The sequence below is a fragment of the Kogia breviceps genome, chromosome 10, assembly GCF_026419965.1.
Source record: "Kogia breviceps isolate mKogBre1 chromosome 10, mKogBre1 haplotype 1, whole genome shotgun sequence".
NCBI classification, from domain to species: Eukaryota; Metazoa; Chordata; class Mammalia; order Artiodactyla; family Physeteridae; genus Kogia; species Kogia breviceps.
In genome coordinates, this window is record NC_081319.1 from 65707053 (window position 1) to 65732658 (window position 25606).

At 38.2% G+C, this 25606-nt stretch overlaps 1 protein-coding gene across 2 annotated transcripts in view; it reads left to right on the forward strand.

Annotated features, from left to right (window-relative positions):
* The first annotated feature begins 838 nt into the window (after positions 1-838).
* The window catches only part of HMGCLL1 (3-hydroxy-3-methylglutaryl-CoA lyase like 1), a 137125-nt gene continuing 112357 nt past the window's right edge, over positions 839-25606 (forward strand). For both annotated transcript variants that reach the window (XM_059076514.2, XM_067005936.1), the window contains exon 1: positions 839-1231. In XM_059076514.2, coding sequence (XP_058932497.1) covers positions 1124-1231 — 108 coding nt within the window. In that variant the 5' untranslated portion in view covers positions 839-1123. The remainder of the gene's footprint in view (positions 1232-25606) is intronic.

Sequence of the window (25606 nt, forward strand, 5' to 3'; positions counted from 1 at the left end):
AAAGGTCATAAAGAAATTCTTCCATATGAAGACTTTGGATCTGCATCATGTTTTCAAAATATAAAACCTTAATATTAGAAGCAAAGAGAAAAACACCAAAGAAAACAATAAAACAGAAGCTTGGCATATGTAGTATAAATGTATGGGCTAAGTTATAACATATATGTGTTCTATGTTTTATATATATATATATATATATATATTCTTTTCCCTTACAGTTTATTACAAAATATTGAGCATATTTCCTGTCTCATAATATTTAAAACTCGAGCTTTTAAAAAATAGGGCTATTTTTTGAGCAAATGGGACACTGTTGAGACGGTGAAATTTGTATGGGGTATGTAGATTGGATGGTAGTGCTGTGTCAAGGCTGATTTTCTGATTTGAAGGGTTGTTTGGGTGGGCCTTAAGCCAATATGACTGATGTCTTTATTTTTAAATTTTTATTTTATATTGGAGTATAGTTTATTAGCAATGTGTTAGTTTCAGGTGTATAGAAAAGTGATTCAGTTGTACGAATACATGCATCTATTCTTTTTCAAGTGCTTTTCTCCTTTAGGTTATTACCGAATATTGAGCAGAGTTCCCTGCGCTATACAGTAGGTCCTTGTTGGTTATCTTTTAAATCGGTGTGTATATGTCAAGTTTATTGTCATGAAGATAAACTCAGGTGAGTTCAAGGCCGGACGCATCTACAGTGGACGCCAAAGGCTGAGAATGAGCAAACTGCCAGGCAAGAAAACGCAGACCCTCTTCCTTTAATGGAGACCTAACCCTTTCTTCCCTGTGGATGCTGAACCAGGTGAGAAGCCGGTGAGTGGGGCGTGTGCAGATGCGATCAGCCCTACGTGCTGGGTGCAGTGCGGCAGGCGCGCCATGCTGGGAATATCTCCTCCGCGCTTTGGCTCCGGGTGGCCGGCGTGCGCGCAGGTGTCTCCCGCGCGCCCTGCTCTGGGCGCTCTCGGCTGGGCGCCGCCGCAGTGCACAGAGCGGGGCTGGGCTCAGCGCGCGCGGGAGGCGGAAGGCGCGCTCGGGGGCCGGCGCGGGACCGCAGCGCGCGCCCGGCCCGCATCCCTCTCCTCCCCGCTCTCTCCCATCGCCTACAGCCGCCCCGGACCCGGCCATGGGGAACGTGCCATCCGCGGTGAAGCACTGCCTCAGCTACCAACAACTTCTCCGGGAGCATCTCTGGATCGGGGATTCAGTGGCAGGGGCGTTCGAGCCCGCGCAGGTACCACCTCGCGGCCCAGGGGGTCCCCACCCTCTCCCGTCATCCCCCAGGCCTCTTCTCCCCTTCTTGTGTAGTCTCTCACCCCGGGCCCTTCCTGTGACAGTTCTGTAATGTCAAACCTCACCCCTTAAAAGGTTTCCCATCATCTCTCTGGGGTGAATTGCAGAACCGCCCCTGCAGCTCAAACCCACTAAAATCCCTATCTTGGACATGTGCAGGTCTCCTAAAGGAAACTGTTCCTTCCCTGTGTTTCCCTTGGAAGGGATGAGTCATAATATACAGCACTCCTCCGAGGATAGCGCCCTTCTTTTCAGTTGTCTCCTGATTATTGTGTGACAAAGACGACGAATTTGTCAGAATATGAGGCGGAAAAAGGAACAAAGCCAACACAGAAGGTTGGGAAAACATGGTGGGATGAAATCATCCGTCATATCATTAATTATCCCTAATGTATTTATGCTTCAACACACTTGAACAAGCTGGAGAAAAACGGTAAATAACAGCGATTTCAGTCCAAAATGTATTCCCATGTGATTCCTGAAAGCCCATTTTAAGACAATTATTAGGCAAGTGAGTAGTATCCACATACTTGCGATTTAATGCACTCTCAACCGGAAACGGCAAGTAAATAAAGAAAATAAATATAAAGAAATTGACTTTTCCCTTAAAAGAGCTTAAAATTTAAAGTTTCACAAAGGAATAACAGTGATAATTGTTAAGTGAATGTGGAAACGTGGGAAAAGGGAGGGAGACTCAGCATTAACTATTATTTTTTCGAATTTTGGTGGATGCAAAAATGTTTTTTCCTGATTCATCTATGTACAAGATAATAACTTGTATTAAGTATAATATTTTAGTGGGTAAGCATAATTTAAGTTTGTGTTTTTAAATCAACCATTCTAATATTAGGCATCCATTTTTCTATAGTTTTATAGTTAGTGTATTTTCACTTCAATGTATCAATATGTGGCATTGTAATTTTAGTTCTACAGATTGGAGTTCAGCATTTGTGGATTCTCTAAAAGATACTTTGCTCCTCATTACTTAAAAGATGGCCCTGGTCATCTGACTCAAAGACTGTTGCTGACAATCAAGAAAGGGAAAATAATTCTTTATCTTCCTGTATGTTCTCTTGTCTTCTATTTAATTTTCCTGCCTTCTAATTTGATCTTTGTATTATAAAGATAATATAACCTTCATATTCAGTCTGTTACAGAATCAGGAATCCTTACCTTCCAGTCCCTAAGTCTGAGACTTTATATGACTTTTGTTACTGGGTTAATATTATTTTTCTCTGCCGCGACCCCCATATTCTGATTTTGTGGGCTTTGAGGAACATGACAGGCTAGACTGCTAGGTGAGGATGTCTGCTTTGCCTTGTAGGGATGTGGAAACAGGGTAATTGAAAATGACTAGGATGAAAAAAAAAAAAAAGAAAGAAAATGACTAGAATGAATGATCTAGGAATGTGGGGAATAGGGTTTTTGGACATTCATCAGCCTAATAAAGACTTTTTGTTCCTTTTTGGAGAAATAGCAATACTTTCTCCAAATATTGCCGTTTTAACCCTGGATGGCTTTAGTGAGAAGCTCCTATTTATTCCTCAGACACAGCTTAAATATCACTTCTTTTGACCAACCCTTTTTTTCCTTCCAGAGTTGCTAGCCTTTTTCTGTGCTCTCATGGCATTTTATGCATAGTTCTGTTTTAGTTCCAGTGTTGTGGAATGGTAATGTTTTAGGTCATGTCCTATTGAATTCACAGCAGCATTGACACGTGACACTTCACTCTGAAATTTACCTTCTTCTTTGGCTTGTGTTTAACTACATTGTTGCTGCTTTAAGCCCTACCTCTCTGGTTCCTCAGGCTAGAACCAGACTGGCTCAGGCGTAAATCTTCAGATTCCTCATGACTTTTTATCCACACTCACAGTTCCTGTTACTATTAGTATACCCCTGTCTTCCAGATTCATATTACCATCTTTCTTTTAAGCTCCAGTCCTGATGTTCACCTGCTCACCTGACATCATCACTTGGGTATCTCAAAAGTAATTCAAACCCAACATTTGCAAAGTTGAATTCACGTTCTTCTTCCCCTTGCAACCCCAGACATTCTCTAGAATTTCCTATCACAGGGTATGCCATTGCAGTTCATTCAGCCCTGGAAGCACAAACCAAGGGCTCCTTTCCTTCCTTCTCGCATATCCAAAGTATCACTAAGTCCTGCAATTTTACCTCGAATTTCTCACAGATTCATCTGTTTTTCCAACTCTACTGCTGCTATCAATTTAAAAGTGGCATTCTCTCTCGAATGAACTACTAGACTCTTGCGATCCTTCAACCCATTGTTTCTACAGCTAGTTGGGAGATGTTCTCTGTTTCGCACAGAATCATGCTGTTCTCCCATTTCACAACCTTCTGTGAATTCTCATTGCTTTTAGGAATGAATAGTAAGCAAAATCTTTAATGTGTTCTTGGAAACCTCAGGTGATCTCTTCATTGCATCTCTCTGCAGCATCATCTTAAGCTATGTTCTCTTATCCTTGCCACTGTGTCCTTCTTTGAGTTTTCCAATCATGTTTCCTCTGGAAACATGATCTTTACCCATTTTCCTCTCTGCTAGGAAGATTCTTTTCAAATAACTAACCTTGAGATCTCAACTCAAATATTGCTCCCTCATGAAATCTTTCCCAGACACTCAAGTCAAGCATTTCTTGTAATCTTACTTTGCAGTGTTCATTACAAATAATATGAATTTTACATTTATTGTTGTGATCATTTTATGTTTAATTCCCTACCGGACTCTAAGTATCATAAAAGTAAGGAAAAATTCCACCACAAAATCCTCAGCAATGAACAAAATTTCTGATTAGTTTTTAATGGCCAATGAATACTTGTTGAATGAACGAATGAATGGATGTTTTTCCTTCTAGGGCATAAGCATCTCAGATTTATTGGGAACGTGAAATCCTTCATAGCACTTTTCAGGGTCCAAAACAATGATTGGCACATTGTAGTACAATGCTAACTATTTGTTATGTGAATGCCAAAGTCATGAGAATTAAGACAGGTGTCAATAAAATTTGGTCTTAGTGCTGTTAGATGGGTATTATTACTGTTTGTGTTTTACCATTTTTTATTGAACTATAGTTGATTTATAATGTTGTGTTAGTTTCCGGTGTACAGCAAAGTGATTCAGTTACACATACACATATGTATATGTATCTATTCTTTTTCGATTCTTTTCCAATTTAGGTTATTAAAAAATATTGAATATAGTTCCCTGTGCTATACAGTAAGACCTTGTTGTTTATCTATTTTACATATAGTAGATTGTATTTGCTAATCCCAAGCTCCTAATTTATCCCTCACCCTGCTTTCCCCTTTGGTAACTGTTAGATTATTTTCTATGCCTATGAGTCTATTTCTGTTTTGTAAATAAGTTCATTTGTATCATTTTTTTTTTTTTTTGGATTCCACATATAAGTGATAGCATGTGATAGTTGTCTTTTTCTGACTTACTTCACTTAGTATGATAATCTCCAGGTCCATGCATGTTTCTGCAAATGGCATTATTTCATTCTTTTTAATGATGGAGTATCCATCATTAAATGAATGATGAATGGAGTATCCATTCATCAGTCGATGGACGTTTGGGTTGTATCTTATCTTTGTATCTTATAGAATCCAGTCATACTTTGATGGAGAAAGAGTTGAAAATGGATTCTGGAAGTTGTTAAAAGATGCACAGAGCTTAACTATTTCTCCACTGTTAAATCTGGCAGAGAATCATGAGCAGGACCCCTAAATTTTGAAATAATTTGGCTGCAGTTGGGACAGACAGAGTGCTCTATTTTGAATGAATACTGTGTTAGTCAATAGAAAGATTCAAAACCTAGCCCTTTTTCTGCTACCAATATATTATTAATATAAAATTAAATATTGTGTGTGTAAGTATAAATATATACATTTGAAGTTTAGCAATTTATTACCAAATATAAAACGGGTCCATGTGAATTAAAGGCTTGCACTACCACAGCTCCACTAATTAAATTCTTTAGTTCTCTTCCTCTCTTTTTTTTTTGGTAACTACTGGCATTGGTTTTTCAGAAGATTTCCTTAATAGACCAGGAGGTTAAAATTTACCCTTCTATGGTTCAAGCTATCTCTTAGGGCCTGTTTTATTTTCTATATTTGTCTCTGTTAAAATGGATATGATGAAGCTGGCTTAACTGGTGGTTTAAAGTTTGGATTAAAATTTAGGTTCCCTGTAAAGTAGTCCTTCTTTGATTTCCAAGTGCTACTTAAGCAGTAGCTAAATATCTTCATGTATTAATACCCCATCACAACAATAAAATTCCCAAGGACCTAAATTCTATCATAAACAACACTTAAGATATATTAGTTTTTTAAAGACAAAATTGTAGATTATGTGAGATTAAATTTATAGTTATTTTACATTATATCCTGATCCTTTAAGTTACATTTGCTGTCAGCAAATATTATGATTACAAGTATTTAGTGTTAAAACGTTTCTTGTGTTTAATTGGAATGTATAATATTTTTGCTTAAATTTAATTAAAAGATTAAAGTGACTATATGCCTTTCAGTTTACAACTCTGAACCTGTTAGTACATTTACAAAATACCTTAGAGTGAGTGGGGAGGAATTTTCAGAAAGGAACCAAACTACCATCCCACTGTTTATTTTCTGTTTGTCTCAGGTGTTCCTTTGTCCTTTACTGCCCTGTTTCTCTTTTTTATGACTTCTTTTGAAATTATGTAAATTTTAAAATTCATTTTTCCCTTGGGTTGGCTTGTTAGTTATGTACTGTTTTTATGGCACTGGTAGTTGCTACCTATAAATGTCAACGTACAACTGTGACTTATTAAAATATTATATAAATTATTTCTATTGCAACTTATTAAAAATATGATCATTTAACTCCCTTTACTGCCTTCGCTTTCTATATTGTTGTTGTATATATTAATTTTCTATATGGTATATTTGTAATATGTATTTATAGTCAATATACATTTATATCTATGCACATATTTCCTCTTTCCTTTGCACTTTATTGCTTTCTTCCTCTCCATTCTTTCATCTGAAATTATTTCCCTTCAACTAGAAATATTTGCTTTAATATTTTCTTTATTAAAAATCTGGTGGTGATAATTTCTTGCAGTTTTTCTTTGCTTGAATTACATTTATGTATATACGTGTGCAATGTGCATAAATATAATGAATATTGAGTATAAATGTATGTTCCATATAAAGAATTAGAATAAATGACATGACAGCAGTACGAAATGCAGATTTCTCAACAGATAAAATGGAAACCAGAGACAAACTAGAGGGGTAATCAGCATTAGTTTTACTTGTAGTTCTTTGATGATAATATATCTTACATTCTCTTCTTGTTATCTTTGGTTTCCAACAGTATGACAATGATGAGTCTACAGGTAGTTTCTTTATATCTGATAATGGTTCATAGCACTTCTTGGATCTTGATGCTTGTTTGCTTCCATATGTTTTGGAAATTTTTCAATCAGTTCTCTTCAACTATTGCTTCTGTTTCTTTTTGAACCACCCCCCCCACTTGGACCTATAGCTTGAAGAATCTTAGAATGTTCCTTGTGACCCATTTATTTCTTATACTCATTTTTTGTATTATTTTAATCTTTTTTTTCTCACCATGTTCAGTCTGAATACTTTTTCTCACCTATTCCATTTCACTAATTCCCTCTTTAGCTTTGTCTAATTTGCTGCTGATTTAATGTGAATTCTTAATTTTAGTTATATTTTTGAATTAATGGACTTCTATATGGTTTTTAAAACCAATTTTTATTTCTCTGCCACAATTCTCCATCTTATCAAGAATTCTTGAATACTTATCAGTTATTTTAAGTTCCGTGTCTGGTAACTCCAATATTCAGATCTCCAGTGGGTCTCTTTCATGTATCTTTCCTCTTGCAATGCCTACTAATTTTTCAGTTTAGGTTAGACACCTGTTATGAAAATGTTATAGACAAAATTTGAGGCTCTGAGTCATACTGTCCTCCAGAAATGATTACCTTCCCCCCACTCCCTTTTTCCCACCCTCTACACCCTGCCTCTGGCAACCACCAGTCTGTTCTCTGTATCTAATTTTTTTTTTTTTTTTTTTAAGATTCCACATATAAGTACTTGTCTCTTTCTGTGTGACTTATTTTGCTTAGCATAATACCCTCAGGGTCCATCAGGTAGCAAATGGCATGACTTCCTTCTTTTTATGACTGAATAATATGCCTTTGTGTAGATATATACACCATATTTTCTTTATCCATTCATCTGTCAATGGGTACTTGGGTTGTTTTCATGTCTTGGCTATTGCAAAGAGTGCTGCAATGAACATGGGGGTGCAGATATCTGTTCAAGATAATGATTTCCTTTCCTTCAGATAAATAGCTAGAAGCAGAATTGCTGAATCATATGATAGTTTTATTTTTAATTTTTTGAGGAAACTTCATGCTGTTTTCCATAGTGGCTGCACCAATTTACATTCCCATTGACAGTGCACAAGGGTTCCTTTTTCTCCACATCCTTACCAACACTTATTTCTTGTCATTTTGGTAATAGCCATTCTGATGGGTGTGAGGTGCAGGAAGGATTGATTATCTTTTGCTTCTAACAGGCAATAAGTGCAAGGGTGGCTTACCTTAAGCCAATCAGATGTTTAGCTGATTCAAGGCTGGACCTACTTCATTTGTGAGGGCTTGTCTTTTCTCTTCACGCTTACTTTTATTTTGTTGCTCTCCAGGGGTTCTAACTAAAAGCCTAGAGTGTTTACCAGAATGTCTTCTCCTTGTTGAACCTGAACTCAAAAATATTTCCTCCCCAACTTCTAAGACTCCTGGAAGCTCTGATGCTCTTCTCAGCTTCTCACCTGATTGCATAGAATTGGCGAATGCCTCAAGAGGAAAGTTCATTCTGAATTTTGGTATCACCCCTCTGTGTTTTTCTTCTGCGAGTATCTTGGCCACTGAAGTACACCCTCCCTTGGAGACTCCTAAGGCTATCAAACAAGTGTTTTTCACTAATATTTTCACCAGATTTTCTGGTTCTCTGTGGGAAGTTTGTTCTGAACAAGCTAGTTAAAAAATTACTAATATAACAGGGGAAATATTAAAAAAACACCTATTTTGCAATATAATTGGAATTGAAAAAATATATTCATTTACCATATTACAAAGCTTTTGAAATGGTTACATTCCAGGTAATATGCAAATTGTTGAGAGTAACAATTTGTGTATTTATTTTTCAAGCTTTTTTTAGATATTGACATATAACATTGTGTAAGTTTAAGGTATACAAATTTGATACATTCATATATTGCAAAATGATTGTCACCATAGCATTGGCTAACATCTGCATCACATCACATAATTACAATTTCTTTTTTGTGCTGAGACCATTTAAGATCTACTCTCTTAGCAGCTTTCAAGGATAATAATATATTATTAACTGTAGTGTTAATCACTATGCTGTGCCTTAGATTCCTAGAACTTATTCATCTTATAGCTTGAACTTTGTATAGAGTAACAATTTATAGTCCAAAAATTGAATAAAAAGATTGGCTGCTTCATGAAAAAGTAATATTTTACAGAAAAACTGACTTATAATGATTTTCACTATAAGTAAAAATTATAAAAGATAGAAAAGATATTTTTTAAAGATAAAAATTAATATGCTGACTAAATTAAGTATCTTGCTTTAGGGAAAGAGTATGCTATTTATTCCCTCTTTATGTGTGACATAGTTCAATAAAATTTGTTAAATGAATGAATGAATCAATGAGTGATTAATTTACAGTATTTTATCTCTATTGACATGAGATAATTTTGGATCTATCCATTTAATGGCCCTGGAGTGGGTAAAAATATTTTCTTATTATTAACCTTTTCTTTACAATGCTGTCTTTTGCTTTGTCTTGATTCGTTCCTGGTTCATATTCAATATTCATTGGGCACTGCCTAACTGCTTTACATGCCATAACTGAATCCCCGTAACAATCCATTTTATAGGTTTAGTAACTGGGATACAGAAGCATTAAATAATTTGTTCATGGTCAGTAGTTGAGGATCTAGGAATTGAATTCAGTCAGCTGAGTTTCCAAAGCTCCCAGTTTTCACCACTATACCAGTGCTTCCTGACCTTTCTGGTGATAGGAGTCAACGGAGGTGTTTGTTTATTAAATCTGCTAGAAATTCGGATTCAGTAGCTCTGTTTTGGAGCCCAGCTCTCACTGTTTTTGCTTCACCTACCTTTTGGGAAATGCTGGACTGAGTGATGCTGCTGCCCCTTCATCCCTGTATCTTCTGTCAAAGGGTCAGCTGTAGGCTCATGTTTCCTCTAATCTTTCTTCTGAGAGCTCCTGGCTCCAGCCCATGAAAGGCTCCTATGAGTCTTGACTTCCCTTCTCTCCTCTTTGAAGGTGAGACTAGAGTTCTGCCTGGAATAGAATTGCATTGGATGCATAAGGAAAAACAACTTAGTTTCCAATAAATTTCCTGTTCCCTCCCATCTCCAATACTTTCTGTCCTTGGATTTCTGTTAGCACCTCTCTTCCTTGCTTTCTCTTCTTCCAGCTGGCTTTCACATCCTTTCCTCCCCCTGCTCTGTGTTCTTGTTTTTTTCATTAGCTCTGAGCTCCTCCAAGTCTTCTGGCTTCCTTTCTGCTTATTCACTCTGGGCTGTAACTTTCCCTGACCCTTTCTTCTTTCCTCATTTTCCTCTTCCAAGTTTAGCTTTTATTTTTGTTTCTTTTGATTTTCCCTCATCAACCAAGGGACTAGACTGTGCAGACCCATAACTTGATGGGTCACTTTTATGGAGCAGATGGTATTTAAAAGAGATCATACAAACTCGTATATGTGGGGAATATCATTTTAGCAGAAATTCTGATTTGAAAGTGTTGTCCAGCCTGCTTGAAGACCTCATAGTAAAAGCAACACAAGGAAACAAGTTTCCTGGTCTCACGATTGTTAGTTTAAGTAGGAAGTGCAAATTTGCTGCTACACAGGTGAGCCATATTTAACCTCTGGAAATGTTTTGTTTGGTCAAGACTACACTTAAAAGATAAGTACATATGAATGCCTTAAACAGGATTTGTACTCTTTACTCATATACTTAGCTACCTCGGGCACCCAGGTTATCTTCCTGTGCATGTGGATATTTGATTCTGTGGTCCTTACCGGACAATTACATGGGGATGCTTTAATGACCATCCAGGGCATTTCTAAACATTAGCATATTTTCCAACAGTGTAGAGTGTAATCGTAATCATTCAGCAGGCAGGAAGTTGTCTTTAAATTACCAGGAATTTGCCATTTTTCCCTTTGGGACCATCTTCCTTTTCATAGTGATCAGAATTCATTCCTAAATGAAGGCTCAGGTGTTTGGGGATTTCTTCTCCTGGATCTAACCATATGTATGAGCCAATGTTTATGTTCTTTTCTCATAGAAAATAAATATTGATCACCAGATCTTATTCCTAAACACATTCATTCTGAAATTAGACTGATTTTTTACTTGAATTTTACTGGAGGATAATTTAAAAAGTTATTCAGGTTCCTAGAGGTATATTTTGGACTTTTTTTTTTTTTTTCATGTAATTTATGTAAAAGCCAAGATTAGCAAGAATGGAAAAACTCTCTGAAAAATATAAAACTTAAGTGAAAGCTGTTGTTTCTAGGTGGTGATGAAGGGGCTGGAGCTGTGTGTTGCAATCATGCTTTAGAAAGGAGGAGCTGACACTTCTCCGCCTGCTCCAGGGAGGGGAAGAGCTGTACCCTGGACCTGACGCTTGCTGGGTGGTGAGAATGCCGTGGGGCAGGAAAGCCAAGCGTCACATGGGAGGGAGAACCACTGGAGATTCTGTCCCAGGGGTGCAGCCCAGGCCACATTTTCATTCTTCATTGCTGTGTTCCTCTGAAAGCTCATTTCTTGGCTTTGCTTTTTATTTGGATCACTTCCCTTCACCCCCCACCATCAACAATCCTTTATTGCAATTCAGTTAAACAGAAGCCTGCACATTTATTCTAATTCAGGGCTGGGAGAGTTAGTGATGATGATTGTAGTCTATGTGGTAAATATATATGTGTATGAATATAACATATCAATCTGTATCTGTATCTGTGTTTATCAATCTTTAGCTGCATCAACTACCTATCTATCTGTCATCCAGATATCATCTATCTCTCTCTCTCTATCATCCATCCATCTACCAATCAATCTATACATCTATCATCAATCTATTATCTATCATCTCTCTATCTATCATATATCTAAGCTACTCTCTCTTACAAGAAAAAAATAATTTAAAGGTCCCTAGTGTTAAAAATTGCCTTAGCTATATCTATCTATCACCTATCTGTCATCTATCTATCTATCTATCTATCTATCTATCTATCTATCTTTCTTTCTTTCTTTCACCCATCTGCCATCTATCTATCATCTTTCATCCATCGTCCACCCATCCATCCATCAATCAATCAATCTATCATCCATTTATCATCTATCTGCCATCCATCAAGCAATCAATCAATGTATCTATCTATGTATGTATCTATTTTTCATATATCTAATCTTTCACAAACAATAATAATTAAAAAATCCCTAATTTTAAAAATTGCCTTATTATTACTTTCATACTTGATTTGAAGATGGATACTCACCTTTTACTTGTGGTGAAACATTTTTTTACAAGTGTTTCTCTGTGTTCTTCACTGCTGTCCCTGCCAACCGTAGTTCTTGAATACTGCTCAGTGGACACATGTTTGTTTTCTTCAATGAAGCCCAGTTCCTTCCCAAAGATGGTTGAGTAGGTGGAAACAGCTCTTTAGTAAATATGTAATATTTGCAGTGCTAGACTGAGGTCTTCTCAAGGAGTGAAGCTATATTTTATTTACCTTTTCTGTTATCCAGAAGACTTAAGTACTTAGATCTGGGTAAATGTTTGCAGAATAAATTAGTTTAGATATGGTAAAAATTCATTCATACAGTAAAGTTCAGCTGGTTTAAGCCACATTCATTGACTTTCTGATTGGCAAAACTATGCATTTAATTATATCAAAACTATTATTTTTGTAAACAAGAATTAGTAGCTTTCACTCTTATTTATTATTTTTTGTATTGGTATAGAATGTCTGTTTTTTAAATTCATGTATTCATTTTGGAAGTTTGAAAGTCTATTTTTTTCTTTCATGACTATCATTGTAAAGGTCAAAAAGAAGTAGAATCTAGCTTTTCATTCACTTTCCATGTCTAGGTTTTTATTAGGTTAATCCACACAGCGTAAGATATGCATCTTCTCATAACTCCATTTTACAGGAGTAGAGACATCGAGGGGTATAATGATACCCTCAGGTTGATGCAGCTTCTCTGTTGCAGTGTGTAAGCTATGGTCTCCTGTGTTGGATTCAACGTTTGGGCTGAGTATCACACTGATGGCACATCAAATGTCACCTTACGCTTGCAACTTTCCAAGTCACGCTTTCTTGGATTTGTGAAGTAGGGAAATGCGGATGGAAGGAAACTTCAACTAGAGAAAAATGCCTTTAATATAAGTTTCACACTGTGAAATCAGCCTTTCAGAAAGTCTTTTTGGTGAACTTTATTAACAACTGATGGGGTCTAGGAAGCTTGGAAGACAAGGAGGCAGGAAACCCCAAAGAGAACATGTCTGTCAAACATCTTTCCTTCTGGGGTTTCCTTCCAGATGGATCTTGAAGGAAGTGGAAGGGCTCTGTGCCACTACTTTTGTATGTCTGTAACTCACTGGATCTGCAGAGTTTGGCATCCACTTTTTAAATTCTTTCCTCAATCTATATTTATTTCACTGTGAATAGAAGCCAATCATAGCTGAAGGTTGAAGTCAAAATATGAATCTTATTTTAGTTAGATACACTTTCTACTTTTTGAGAATTTTTACGTAGGGACCAAGGATTCTCTGATTTTTAAAATTCTATGTCACTGTTCAAACCTTCAAACCTTCAAAGCTGTGGACCTGATCACACATAAAAGCTGAGGGCAATTTGGAATTCTCTTTGCCTAGATTTTAGGGGTGGGTTTAAAAGACATTTGCAGAACCTGTGGAGAAACAGATGGAGTGATTCATAGGTTCAATCGTGAAAGTCTGCTGTCACTTAGTTCCCATTCCCATGTGACAAGATTTTAATATTTAATTCACTGTAATTCTGCTGAATGTATGCTCTAGAAAATGTTGAAGGGAAAACTTGAGCTAAAGGATATGGAATAGAAGCTTGCATAAGCTCTCATCTCTAGAGAGCTGGATCTCGTAAATCTATTTGCTCTCCAAAGCATTATATAGATGCTGACCTTTTGATGTGAATGCCATAGTGATAACCGGTTATAATTTAAGGGCAGGAGTATTATTTTAGCATACTTGCAATAGATTTGCAACTAGCTTATTGCATGGGACAAATTTAAGAATATATGAGAGACATAATATTATGCTAATTGTTAATAGAATATTATTAATAAGAGTTTAGGAAATTATATGATGATGATGATACCACCAACCACTCTTTTTTAAAAACTTATTGAACAATTCTTGATTCACAATGTTACATTAATTTCTGCTGTACAGCAAAGTGATTCCATTATACATATATATTTTTTCATATTCTTTTCCATAATGGCTTATCACAGGATATTGAATATAGTTCCCTGTGCTATATAGTAGGACCTTGTTGTTTATCCATTCTATATGTAAAAGCTTGCATCTGCTAATCCCAACCTCCCACTCCATCCCTCCCCACTCCCCTCCCCCCTTGGCAACCAAGTACCATCATATCAAAAAGGTCAGATTTATTTAAAATGTATTGTTGCCTATATACCAAATATTGTATATGCAGGCTTCATATACATATTGAAAGTTCCTGGATAATTTCTGTCAGAAAAATCTATTTACTTTAATCATTGAATCTTTATTCTTTTTTTTTTTTTGAGTGGCCATCCAAAACCATAGTGTGTACAAAAAAGGCATATTACAATGCAACAAAACAACAAACAAAGAACAACTCAGTGACCTAACATGTTCTGAAGTACTCTTGTGAGGTTAATAAAAATTTTTAGTAATAAGACATGGGTTGTTTGAAGCATAGAAAATGATAATTTTCTGTCCTTTGTCAAAGCAGTTGTTCTAATGCCAAGAATGTGCCCTCAGGAGGACTTCAGTGTCTTCCATTTGAGAAACTCAGCCTGAGTAACTCAGGAACCAGAGCCAGGCACGTTAGGACTGAACACGAGTTAGGACTGAACACTCTCACACTGTGCTTTCCTGCAGTTTTGCTATCCTTGCATTACTGCTCAGCGTTTCTCAAACCTGGGCTGGGAGTGCAGATTGGTGAGGGCTCAGGAGCTCCCATGACCCCTTCCCCTCTCCATGGGTCTGCCTCGGTTCCAGGGGGGCTCAGGCTTGGAGGCTGCACCATCCACCTCTGGGGAAGCTTCAAGTCCCCGCACAGTTGATGCCACTTTTCTTTTTCCTAAAAGTGAGTGTGAAAGAAGACCAGCAACTCCTTCTCAAACTTGGGAAGGAGAAGACAAAGACGATCCTTGTCATTCATTTTGTGTGAACTCCTATTTAGCTATCAATAGGTTTAATGAAGCCATATGTAAAACTTGGTATCAAATGATTTAACTAGTCAAACTACATGTAGTAACTATCTTCTGTTTTCAGATTCATAGTATTGTTGGAGGTATTTTCTGTTGAACAGTAGGGACAGTAAAAAGTGAATGCTGAGAACTCTTTTATTTTTTTATTGAAGTATAGTTGATTTACAATGTTGTGTTAATTTCTGCTGTGCTTCAAAATGATTCAGTTATACATATATATATTCTTTTTAAATATTCTTTTCATTATGGTTTATCACAGGTTATTGAATAGAGTTCCCTGTGCTATACAGTAGGACTTTGTTTATCCATTTTATATATAAAAGCTTACATCTGCTAACCCCAGCCTCTCACTCCATCCCTTCCCCAACCCCTTCCCTCTTGGCAACCACAAGTCTGTTCTGAGAACTCTTTTAGAGAGTTTAAAATAATTAAACTGAACTGAGACATGCTATAACATAATGATATCTTATTAATTTCCAGGAAGGAAAAGTAAGTGTGAAAAAATTGAATATGTGCCTAATCATTAGTAAAATATGTAAATCCATATACCATAGAATTCACAGGAATTGAAAGTCAGAAAAACTGAACAGATTCTTATACAGTTTTGTTATTTGTATTACTGTCAAGGCAGAGTGTAATCATGTTCAGTCTAGAGGCTGTGTGTTTTATTTTTTCCATTTTGACTTTAACATCCCTGCCAGCATATATCAATATTTTCCTAGAACACTAGTTTATAATTTATTAGTTATTATTAGCTAAAAATTTGAATATTTTTCAAGTGTTGATAAATTTTAGTTGCTCTAATTTTCATGAAGGTAAAAATTTATGGCTCATGAACTTGTTCTTGTAAATATATATATTTATCAACTTCTGCATGAAAGAGACACCGTCCGTATCCAAATATGTCTGCAAGTGCATGGATGTAGGTCTTTAAATATGTAGGTTTATGTCTATGAATATAAATGAGTATATTTTTACTACTGTTGGGTGAATGGGAATATATCAAAGCACAAATTTTGGAGTTAGAGCACTTGGGGAAATTCTGACCTGGGGTAGTTGAGGACATTGTGTATGAGATTGATATTATAAGAGCTGAGAGGAACCCCTGAAAAGTGGGCATGTAGGACAAGGCATTCATTAGGATAGAATCTTCCACAATGCAGCTCTGTTCTCCTGCCTGCCTTGTAGTTGACTGCTTAGCCTGTTCTGCTGTCATCTTTGAGGGTCCTTGAGACTTCAATATATTATCTCAAATAAGTTTTCAAATAACCATTTTAAGTTATTAGATTTGTAGTATGTGACTTTGGACTCTTATTACTGCTAACCGAACCCACCTAAGGTTTGAGGTCCCAGCCCCTTCCCTCCACAATGACTAAAAGGAGACCCCTTGAGGGCAGGTGGCCTGGTGGTAGGGGCAGCAGATCCTGAGGCCTTTTCTGAACAACCATCTTTCATTCTCTCAAACTACCCAGCATTAAAATAGTTTCTGTGTGTGTATGTGTTTCTTTTAGTGATCTCTAATATACATAGATGTTCCTGTTATTGGTATTTATAAAATACCAGTGGACATTTAAAGAGGGATAAAAAAATGTTCAAATGATTTGTGAACTTTGTAAAGAGATATTATAGAATTGATTATCTGGTATTATGGTTTAAAATCTCATTCGTTTTTGACTCGAGTGTATGCTGAGAAGGCCGGCTTGGAATGGTCCAAGTGAGGAAAGAGAAATCATTTCCACTTAGGAATAAAATACTGGCATTTGAAAGGAAGAAGTTGGAAAGTGCTATTCAAGGTACAGAATTAGAATGGATATTAATATAACAATTGGAATTTTAATTTTATCAGTTTAATATTATATTGATAGAGGGATTTTACTGATTTTATAGTTGATGGTGATGGGCTGTTACTTAAGCATAATCATATAGATTTTTGTTTTTATTTATTTATTCTTTTAATCATATAGATTTTTAAACAATATTTATTGAAGTAGGGTTGATTTTAAATGCATTAATTTCTGCGGTACAACAAAGTGACTCCGTTATACACATATATACATTCTTTTTCATATTCTTTTCCATTATGGTTTATCACAGGATATTGAATATAGTTCCCTGTGCTATACAATAGGACCTTGTTGTCCATCCATTCTATATATAATAGTTTGCATCTGCTAATCCCAAACTCCTAATCCATTCCTCCCCCACCCTTGGCAACCACAAGTCTGTTCTCTGTGTCTGTGAGTCTGTGTCTGTTTCTTAGATAATTCATATAGTTTTTTTTTAAGTTGGCTTAAGATAGAGCAGAGGATTTCCAAATAGAAGCTGACTTTGCTTAGATGGAAGGCAGAAAGACTAATTAGTCATTGCATGTAACATGTTTGTTAAGTATTCCTCTGAGGGGAAATTGAAAATCAGCCACTATGGTTTATTTTTCAATAGAAATTGAAAAGAAGAACATTGATTTATTGCCTAAAGTGACCGAGAAAGTTTGCATCCAACTTTAGCAGAACCATGCACAATTTTTTTGTTTGTTTGTTTTGATGTTCCAGTCTGCAGATGTTAGCTGTTTTTGTGAGGAAACAATGGTGTTAGCTCTGAGTTTTCTTGGAAAGAAAGAGCTTAAAAGCTTTGGAGTGCTGCACTCACAGTCTGCCTGGCCAGCCGACCATGATGGAATATTCAGGAAATCCATGGGGAGTCATTCCACACGGCAGCATCTGGAAGGAAACAATAAGTGGCTGGACGGTTTACTTTTCAGGCAAATGATTAAGAGGCAATTAAGGGAAGGTGTTAGGATGTGAGGGAGGGAAGGAGCACTGAAGGTATATATATAATATGGAGTGGAGGAATTATGGAAAAGGCTTAACAGAATGAACCGTAGATCACAGCAGAACTTAGAAAAAGCTGGAATTGGAATTTGGACAGACCAGCTTAGAGGTATCACGTGAAATAGAACACGAGATTCACATAATACAGAACATACTGGGACGTGTTTTTTTGGAACAGTAAAGGACAGCGATGATGTCTCGTTATTCCGAGCCACTGGAAATCACGTCTTAGAGTTGGAAAGACATCCTGCTATTACACCTTTGCAGTCTTACTCTGATTATATCGGCCCTACTTTAAAATCCTAAGAGAGCTCTGGGTTTTGGAAATGGAAATCAAGGCTTTAATCAAGTGAGGAGTTTTACTTTAACAGTTTGGTGCTAACTCATTCATAACGTGTAAAGACAGCGTTGCTTTAAACTGTTTTACATAATCTCTTCTTCCTGCCCTTCCCTCTTGCCTACTCACAGTTCCCCACTCCCAACTGCAAATGAATGAATGAGTGAATAAAGGGAGGAATGAATGAGTGAATAAAGGGAGGAATGAATGAGTGAATAAAGGGATCAATGAATTAGTGCATAAAGGGATGCATGAATTAGTGAATAAAGGAATAAATGAATGAATGAATAAAATTCTCTTTTCAGTTTAGATGATAGGAGATGAAAGATAGTTTATTTCTCCCCCAAAGGCTCATGTTTATCCTTAAAAACAAAATCAAGTTTCCTCTGAATACAAGTTCTTTTTCTTCTTGATACCAGACACTTGAGCATCTGGAAGAGTTAGACATTAGAGAGAAAGATAAGGCAATGTTATGGAAGTGAGTGTCTGGCTCTACCTGCAGTCATCCCTTCCAGAAATCACTTAAAGATCCTTTAATCTCAATGTATGGAGACTCAGCAGACACAAGACTCCATCTCTACTCAAGGCTCAAAATCTAAGAGTTGGGTTTCATTAGCCAGGATGTGTAAACACTGCAACACACAACTCTATATTTTCTGTGCCTCAAAATCATCACAGGTGATTTCTTGCTCAAGTCCAGGTTGGATGATTTGGCCATCAGTGAGCCAAAGTCTTTCTTCTTGTGGCACTGCCCTGCTCTAGGTCCTTGCCATTTAGAGGAGGGGGAGAGAGACCAGGGGAAAGACATATCTACTTCTTACCACTTCTGGAGTGAAGTGACACTCTTTGCTTTGCCCCATTGTCCAGAAGTCACTCGAATGGTTCCACCGGATGTGAGTGTGTGCATGGTAGGCTCTGCCAGAGAGACTTAACCTTCCTGTCACAGCTCTAGGCAGGCTTTTTTTCTGGATGATAAGAAAGCGTAAATCTAATTGGGCACTTTCAAGGACAAACTAAACTGGGCAGATTAAAGAGAGGGCTGTATATGTAGTATTTGCTTCTCAATAAAACTTTGGAACAAAAAGTCCCATTGAATTCCACTTAAATACTTCTCTGGCTTCTCCTCCTGTCCGGTCCTGGTGAACATCAGGCTCTTTAGACTGGCGTTCCCTGAGGACAGTCATTTCATCAGGTGGCACTGAGAAGTCAAAACCTAAGGCAGCTCAGATTGCTAAAGTGTGTCTTAGGGTTGGCTCCACTGGTAGGTGAAAGAGATGGGAATGCCAACCTGCCCAACATTTGTTCAGGGCTACCTCCACCTGTAGCCCTGATAGATGGATAACCAGAATCATAGTCCTGCCAGATTAAATACCAGGTCAGGCAAATTCTGATGAGATTAGGGCAGGAGCAGCAGTTTGGATAATTCTGAGGATGGTGGACTTATTGAGGGATAGAAAGAACATTTTGAAAAAGAGTCAAGAAGCAGCTCTGGAGGAAGAAAGGTTGAGAACAGGGCTCCTTTTTCACATTGCCTGGAGCTTACCCTCATTTCCAGAGAAATGCTCTATAGAAGCAGAGACTGGAAAAGGCTTAGTTTCTGGGGGGGGTGTCCACGTATTGAGATACAGGGGTTCTGGGAGGGGTGGCTTTGCTTATTTGTGGTTGTTCTTTGTCATTGTAGTCACATGTAGTCACATGAGAATTATATGCCTTGGGGAACAGGAAGCTTGATCTTTACTGTGAAAGCTGTGCATTCTGGTGTGTTGAGGAGGGATGTGGAATATAATTAAGTCTGTATTTCTCCCAAGTAAATTTACAGGGGTAATTTAAGTGAGATGATTCCATAATATGGTCCAAACACAGGCACATTAAATTAAAAGGGAATAGGATTAATTACCCTCGGACATCAGGTGTAAATCAAGACCACCTCAAACTAAAAGGGGTGTATGGCCACCTTACTTTTATTTATTTATTTAATTGAATTGAATTTTATTTTATTTTTGGCTCTGTTGGGTCTTCGTTGCTGCGCGCAGGCTTTCTCTATTTGCGGCGAGCGGGGGCTACTCTTTGTTGCGGTGTGGGTGTTTCTCACTGCCGTGGCTTCTCTTGTTACAGAGCATGGGCTCTAGGCACATGGGCTTCAGTAGTTGTGGTGCAAGGGTTCAGTAGTTGTGGCTCGCAGGATTTAGAGCATAGGCTCAGTAGTTGTGGTGCGTGGGCTTAGTTGCTCTGTGGCATGTGGGATCTTCCCAGGCCAGGGATCGAACCCGTTTCCCCTGAATTGGCAAGCGGATTCTTAACCATTGTACCACCAGGGAAGTCCCGAGGCCACCTTACTTTTAAGACAGTGATAATGCATTTATCTAACAATCACCCTTTTGAGTATTTAACAGCCCTCTCTTTAAGAAAATTTCATCTTCATTCCCAACCTACTGTTTCAATTAATTCTTATGCTAAATAAAAAGCAACAGAAACACTAGTCTTCGTAGGGTAACACTTTACATTGTAAGTTAGAAAATTGCCCGTTAGTTTTTATACTCAAGGCTAAATATTCCCAGTGCTTTGTACCCTCTCTCACCCTTTCTGTAAGCTGTTATTTTAATTGCTTTGCAGACCTTTCCTTAGTTCTCTGTCTCTTTAAATGGTGACCAACCAAATCCTGGGTGAGAAAAGGGTATTTCAGACTGACCCCAATGGGTTACATTTTTATATAAGTGTCCTGTTACTCACTTGTTCAGCTTGAGAATAGAAGGTTGTGGAATGAATTAGGCACAGTCTTCAAGGATATGAAGCACTGTTAAGTACAGTATGGAGACCAGCTGTACTGTATTCAGGCAACATAATTTATTGAGTAACACCCTACACCCCCAGTATACAGAGAACATTTAAGCCGGGCAAGACTTTGGCTTACAGGGAATGAACACACACACACACACACACGATGTGATTTAGGAAGGATCAGAAATTCAAACCACCCCTCACCAGCCTGCTCACAACCCCAACATGAGAGCCACTTCTGGGGTTCGAGATAAAGCATCTCTAGATGAAATGGACCACCTGGAAAGGAAGGCGTGTATAATAAAGCCATTAGGGAACCCATCACCTGGGCTCAGAGCCCTCTCGGGAAGCACAACATAACGTTTTAATCGGTGTTGGGGCCGGGAGGGGTCAGTGTGTTAGCAAGTGCAGCCCTCGGTGGGAGAGAAGCCATCTAGAAATCCCCAAATGCAGAGCTGGGGATGCTGATGACAAATGCTGTCCTGGAGGATGGAAATACCCCAGGCAACCTGGCATGTGGCTTTGTTGCTGGGGGCTGGCCTGGGATTAGCTGTCATAGGAAGTGTAACACAAGTGCGTGTGTGCCCTGGCTCTGGAGAGCATCCCCTAAAGTGGGAAACAGATTCAACACAGCCATATGGTACTTTCAAGCTTAGTAAATGGAAAAAAAAAATGCATCTTTGTGTAAGACTATTTGGTATCAATTAGTAGATGCAGGTGAACTCTCAATTTTGGATGCTAGGGAGTAAAACAGAACAAAATATTGGTGTTGTTAGGATGATTGAATTTAACTATGTGAAAGGTGAGAAAGTTTCTTGTAGGAAAATATTTAGTAGTATTCTGGGAGAAGTTAGAAAGGAGCTTCATGGAGAAGCAGATTTTTAAATATATTTAACAATTTTCTTTTTCTTATATTTGGGACTCTGGATTTTCCTCTTGTAAGTATTCTGACTTTATCTGAATTTTACATTGTCAAACGTCCAGGGAGAATCAGGTATAAGGTTCTCACCTGTCCTGCCCAGCCCAATAAGACTGACTTTGTCAGGGTGAAAAGTTCTTGAACCCTCAGGGTCTCCTCTTCCGTCTCTACCCAAACCGTCCTAATCTGCTGCCATAATCTCTCACCTGGATTATTGCTGTAACCTAATTTTTGCTCTCCTTGTTTCCACTCTGGCCTCCTTTAGCCTATTCTCAGTACGGCAGCCAGAGGAAGCCCAGTACAACGTCCCTTAGATCATTCCTCTCCTCCAAAGCCCTCCAGTCCTTTTCCATCTGCCTGTGACTGAGTCTTTATCTGGGCCTTCTCTGTTCTTCTGGTCCCTTTATCTTTTTATTTTACTCCTTGCTTACTCTTCTTCCAGGCCTTCCAAGAACAGTTAATACATGGGTGCATTTCCCATGATCAGTTCAGTGAACATTGCACTGGCTGTTAGAAGGCTCTTTCCCAGGATATCCGTAGAGCTTTGCACCTACCCCCAGCACCCACCTCCTTCAGTTTTTTTTTTCTCAAAGCACACCTTTTTATGGAAAATTGCAGCATGGCTCCTGTCCCCCAAATTCCTTTTCCCCTTTTGCCTTGGTTTCTTTATAATACTCATCACTATATATTTTACTTTTTACTTTATTTAATTTTAATTAAATTTTTTAAATTTAATTTTTATTTTATATTGGAGTACGGTTGATTTACAATGTTGTGTTAGTTTCAGGTGTACAGCAAAGTGGTTCAGTTATACATATACATATATGCATTCTTTTTCAGATTCTTTTCCCATGTAGGTTATTACAGAATATCAAGTAGATTTCCCTGTGCTACACTCTAGGTCCTTGTTGGTTATCTATTTTATATATAGTAGTGTGTATATGTTAATTCCAAACTCCTAATTTATCCCTCCTCAGATGTCCTTTACTCCTTCTTCTTCTTTCTTTTTATTTTTGGCCACAATCTGTAGGCTCCATGAAGGGTGTTTTGTCTGTTCTGTTCACTGCTATATTCTAGTGCTCATGAAATGAATGGACAAAAGAAAGCTCAGCTCATCATTACTCCCAGAATTCCATGGGGCCCTTAGTAAGTGGATACTGATAACTATGATCACAGCTCTTCCCCTTCCAATTTAGAGAACCTCCCAGAGATTTGGCACGCTGGTAGGTATTTGGACCCTCAGGGTCAAAACCCTTGATAAATTTTCTTAATATATCAGAGCCAGTAATGCCAATGGAGTCTTTCTACTCTACCCCACCCTGCCCTAGGGAGTCTGTTCAGCAGAAACATGGATATTCCTTTAAATCACAGGATACTGTGTACTTTAGAAAAGCAGTGGTCCAGGTGTTTGGCTCACTGTTCTTTGATCGAAGCTTCCTCACTCCATTCAGCTCCCTTTCCAAGTGTTTTTGAAGGCTTCCTTTGCACAGTTTGAGTGCAAATAATGATTCTAATTGTCTTCCTCGGAGTTGCCGGGAGCATTATGGATAGTGGATTTTTGTTAGTTTCCAAAGCCGTAATATCACTTCTGTGAACTCTGGTTGGTTGAATCATACCTGTTTATTTATTCCACAAGTGTTCACTGAACATGGTGTGTATGCCAGGTGTTCTAATGACTGGGATACAGCAGTGTATGCCAGGTGTTCTAATGACTGGGATACAGCAGTGAACCCTCTAATGACTGGGATACAGCAGTGAACCCTCAAGCAGCCCCTTGAGGTCAAGGGGCTGCTTGTCTAATAGGAAGAGATAGACGGTAGACAGTAGACAAATGAACAGATACATGTACAACATGCTAGGTAGTGATGAATGCTAGAATCATTATAAAGATTAAGGGTGAGAAAGTGGAGAGGAGTGTTGTTGCTGTGAATTTTTTTTCATATTATATTATGTAGACTTTTCAGAGAGCAGATGCCTGAAGGAAATGAGCCACAGAGATGTACAGGGGAAGAACAGTCCAGTGAGGGTGGTGTAAAATGCCCAGTGGTTCAAGGGACAGCAAGGAATTCAGTGTGGCCAGAGCTGGGGTGCAGGAGGTATGGGCAAGGAGCTCAGGAAAGGGGTTCCGTGCAATGTCATGGAGGTAAGGATGGGATTTTTCTTTAATGGAAATGGGAATTCATGGAGGGTACTGAACCAGAGGAGTGATGTGATTGGATTTCTGTTTTAAAAGAATGAGCCTTGGAGAGTGGGTATCAAGAATGCAGACAGACATAGAGCCAACTCCCCACCATCCCACCCCTCCTTTCTTTGTCCTGGAATAAGAAACTGAGATCCAATTTGCTTGTTACCCCCTCAGATACTTTTTAGGCATCAGTCTGCCACATAGAAGAATGTCCTTTTTTTTATTTGGATCAGTCTGTGTGCTTTGGGGATAGCTCATGTGTTACCACCTGCTCTGGTGACAATCCTGTGTTTTCTACATCAATTAAATCTCTGCAGGTCCATCTGCTATCAAAAAAAAAAAAAAAGTGGAAGGAGCAGACAGACCACTTATAAAGCTCTCCCAGTCATTCAGGGGAGAAGTGATTATTTTGAAGATAGAACATGGTTTGCTTGTTGATCTGATAAAGGGTATAAGAAGAAGAGGGGCGTCCAGGATGAGTCCATGTGTAGGCTGGCATTAGGGATTATCTTAGTCTGTTGGGACAACTATCATAGAATACCATAGACTGGGCAGCTTGTAAACCACAAGAATTTATCTCTCTAGTTCTAGAGTCTGGAAGTCCAAGATCAAGGTGCTGGCAGATTTGGTGTCTAGTGAGGTCCTGCTTTCTAGTTGGTAGACAGTTGTCTTTGCACCAAGTCCTCACATGGCAGAAGTAGAGTGGGAGCTCTCCAGGGTCTCGTCTATAAGAGCGCTAATCCCAGTCATGGAGATTCCAACTCTCATGACCCAATCACCCCCCCCAAGGCTCTGCCTCCACCTGCTATCTCATTGGTAATTCAGTTTCAACATATGAATTTGTGGGGGTGGGTGGGGGAAACAAAAACATCCAGGCTATAGCAGCAATTTAAAAGAAAAGATAGGCCATCTACTGAGATGGGGAAGCCTGTAGGGGGACAGGTTGTAGGACAATTAAATAAGTCTTAGGGTTCGACATAAGTATTCTTGGACTTGAACAAGTAGGGCTCCTGCCTGGGCTCCATACCTCCATTGGCATAACTTTTACAAAACTGTCTAAGCCCCACTCCACTGCTTTAGTTTTTCACAGTTTATTTCATATTTTGAATGTCCCGAGTGGTATGGTTTCTGACAATTCTGACAGATTTTGAGGTCAAGAAGCTTTTCCATTCCATTAGCTTTAGTGACATTTACAGTAATCAGTGTCCTCCAAGAATAATGACAAAATGAGTAGTTGAGTTACTTTAAGGCATTGTGAAGTCTCTTTTGCACAAGAGCGTGGGTCCACTTAAACCTTGTGCTGTGGTATGAATGTCCAACCGTCCATCTGCCAGCTCTGATTGCACAAAAATACCTACATTTAAAAAAATGTAGATCTCCTATACCCCCAAACTACTCTTTGAAGTTGAAATTAAGCTCCCTGGGGTGAAAGAAAAAATTAAAATCTAGCTTGTGAAGAGGATAGAGGGCTTTTGGGGTACTCTTGCCTCTGAGCATGTGATGCCAATCAGAATTATTCATGTATTTAATTTGCCTTTTAAATTCATATTTTTTCCATAAAAACATTTCCAACAAGTAAATAGCTGTGACCGCCATGCTTGTTTATGGCATCATGCTGCCAGGTTTTGAATATGAGCACTTATTTACCC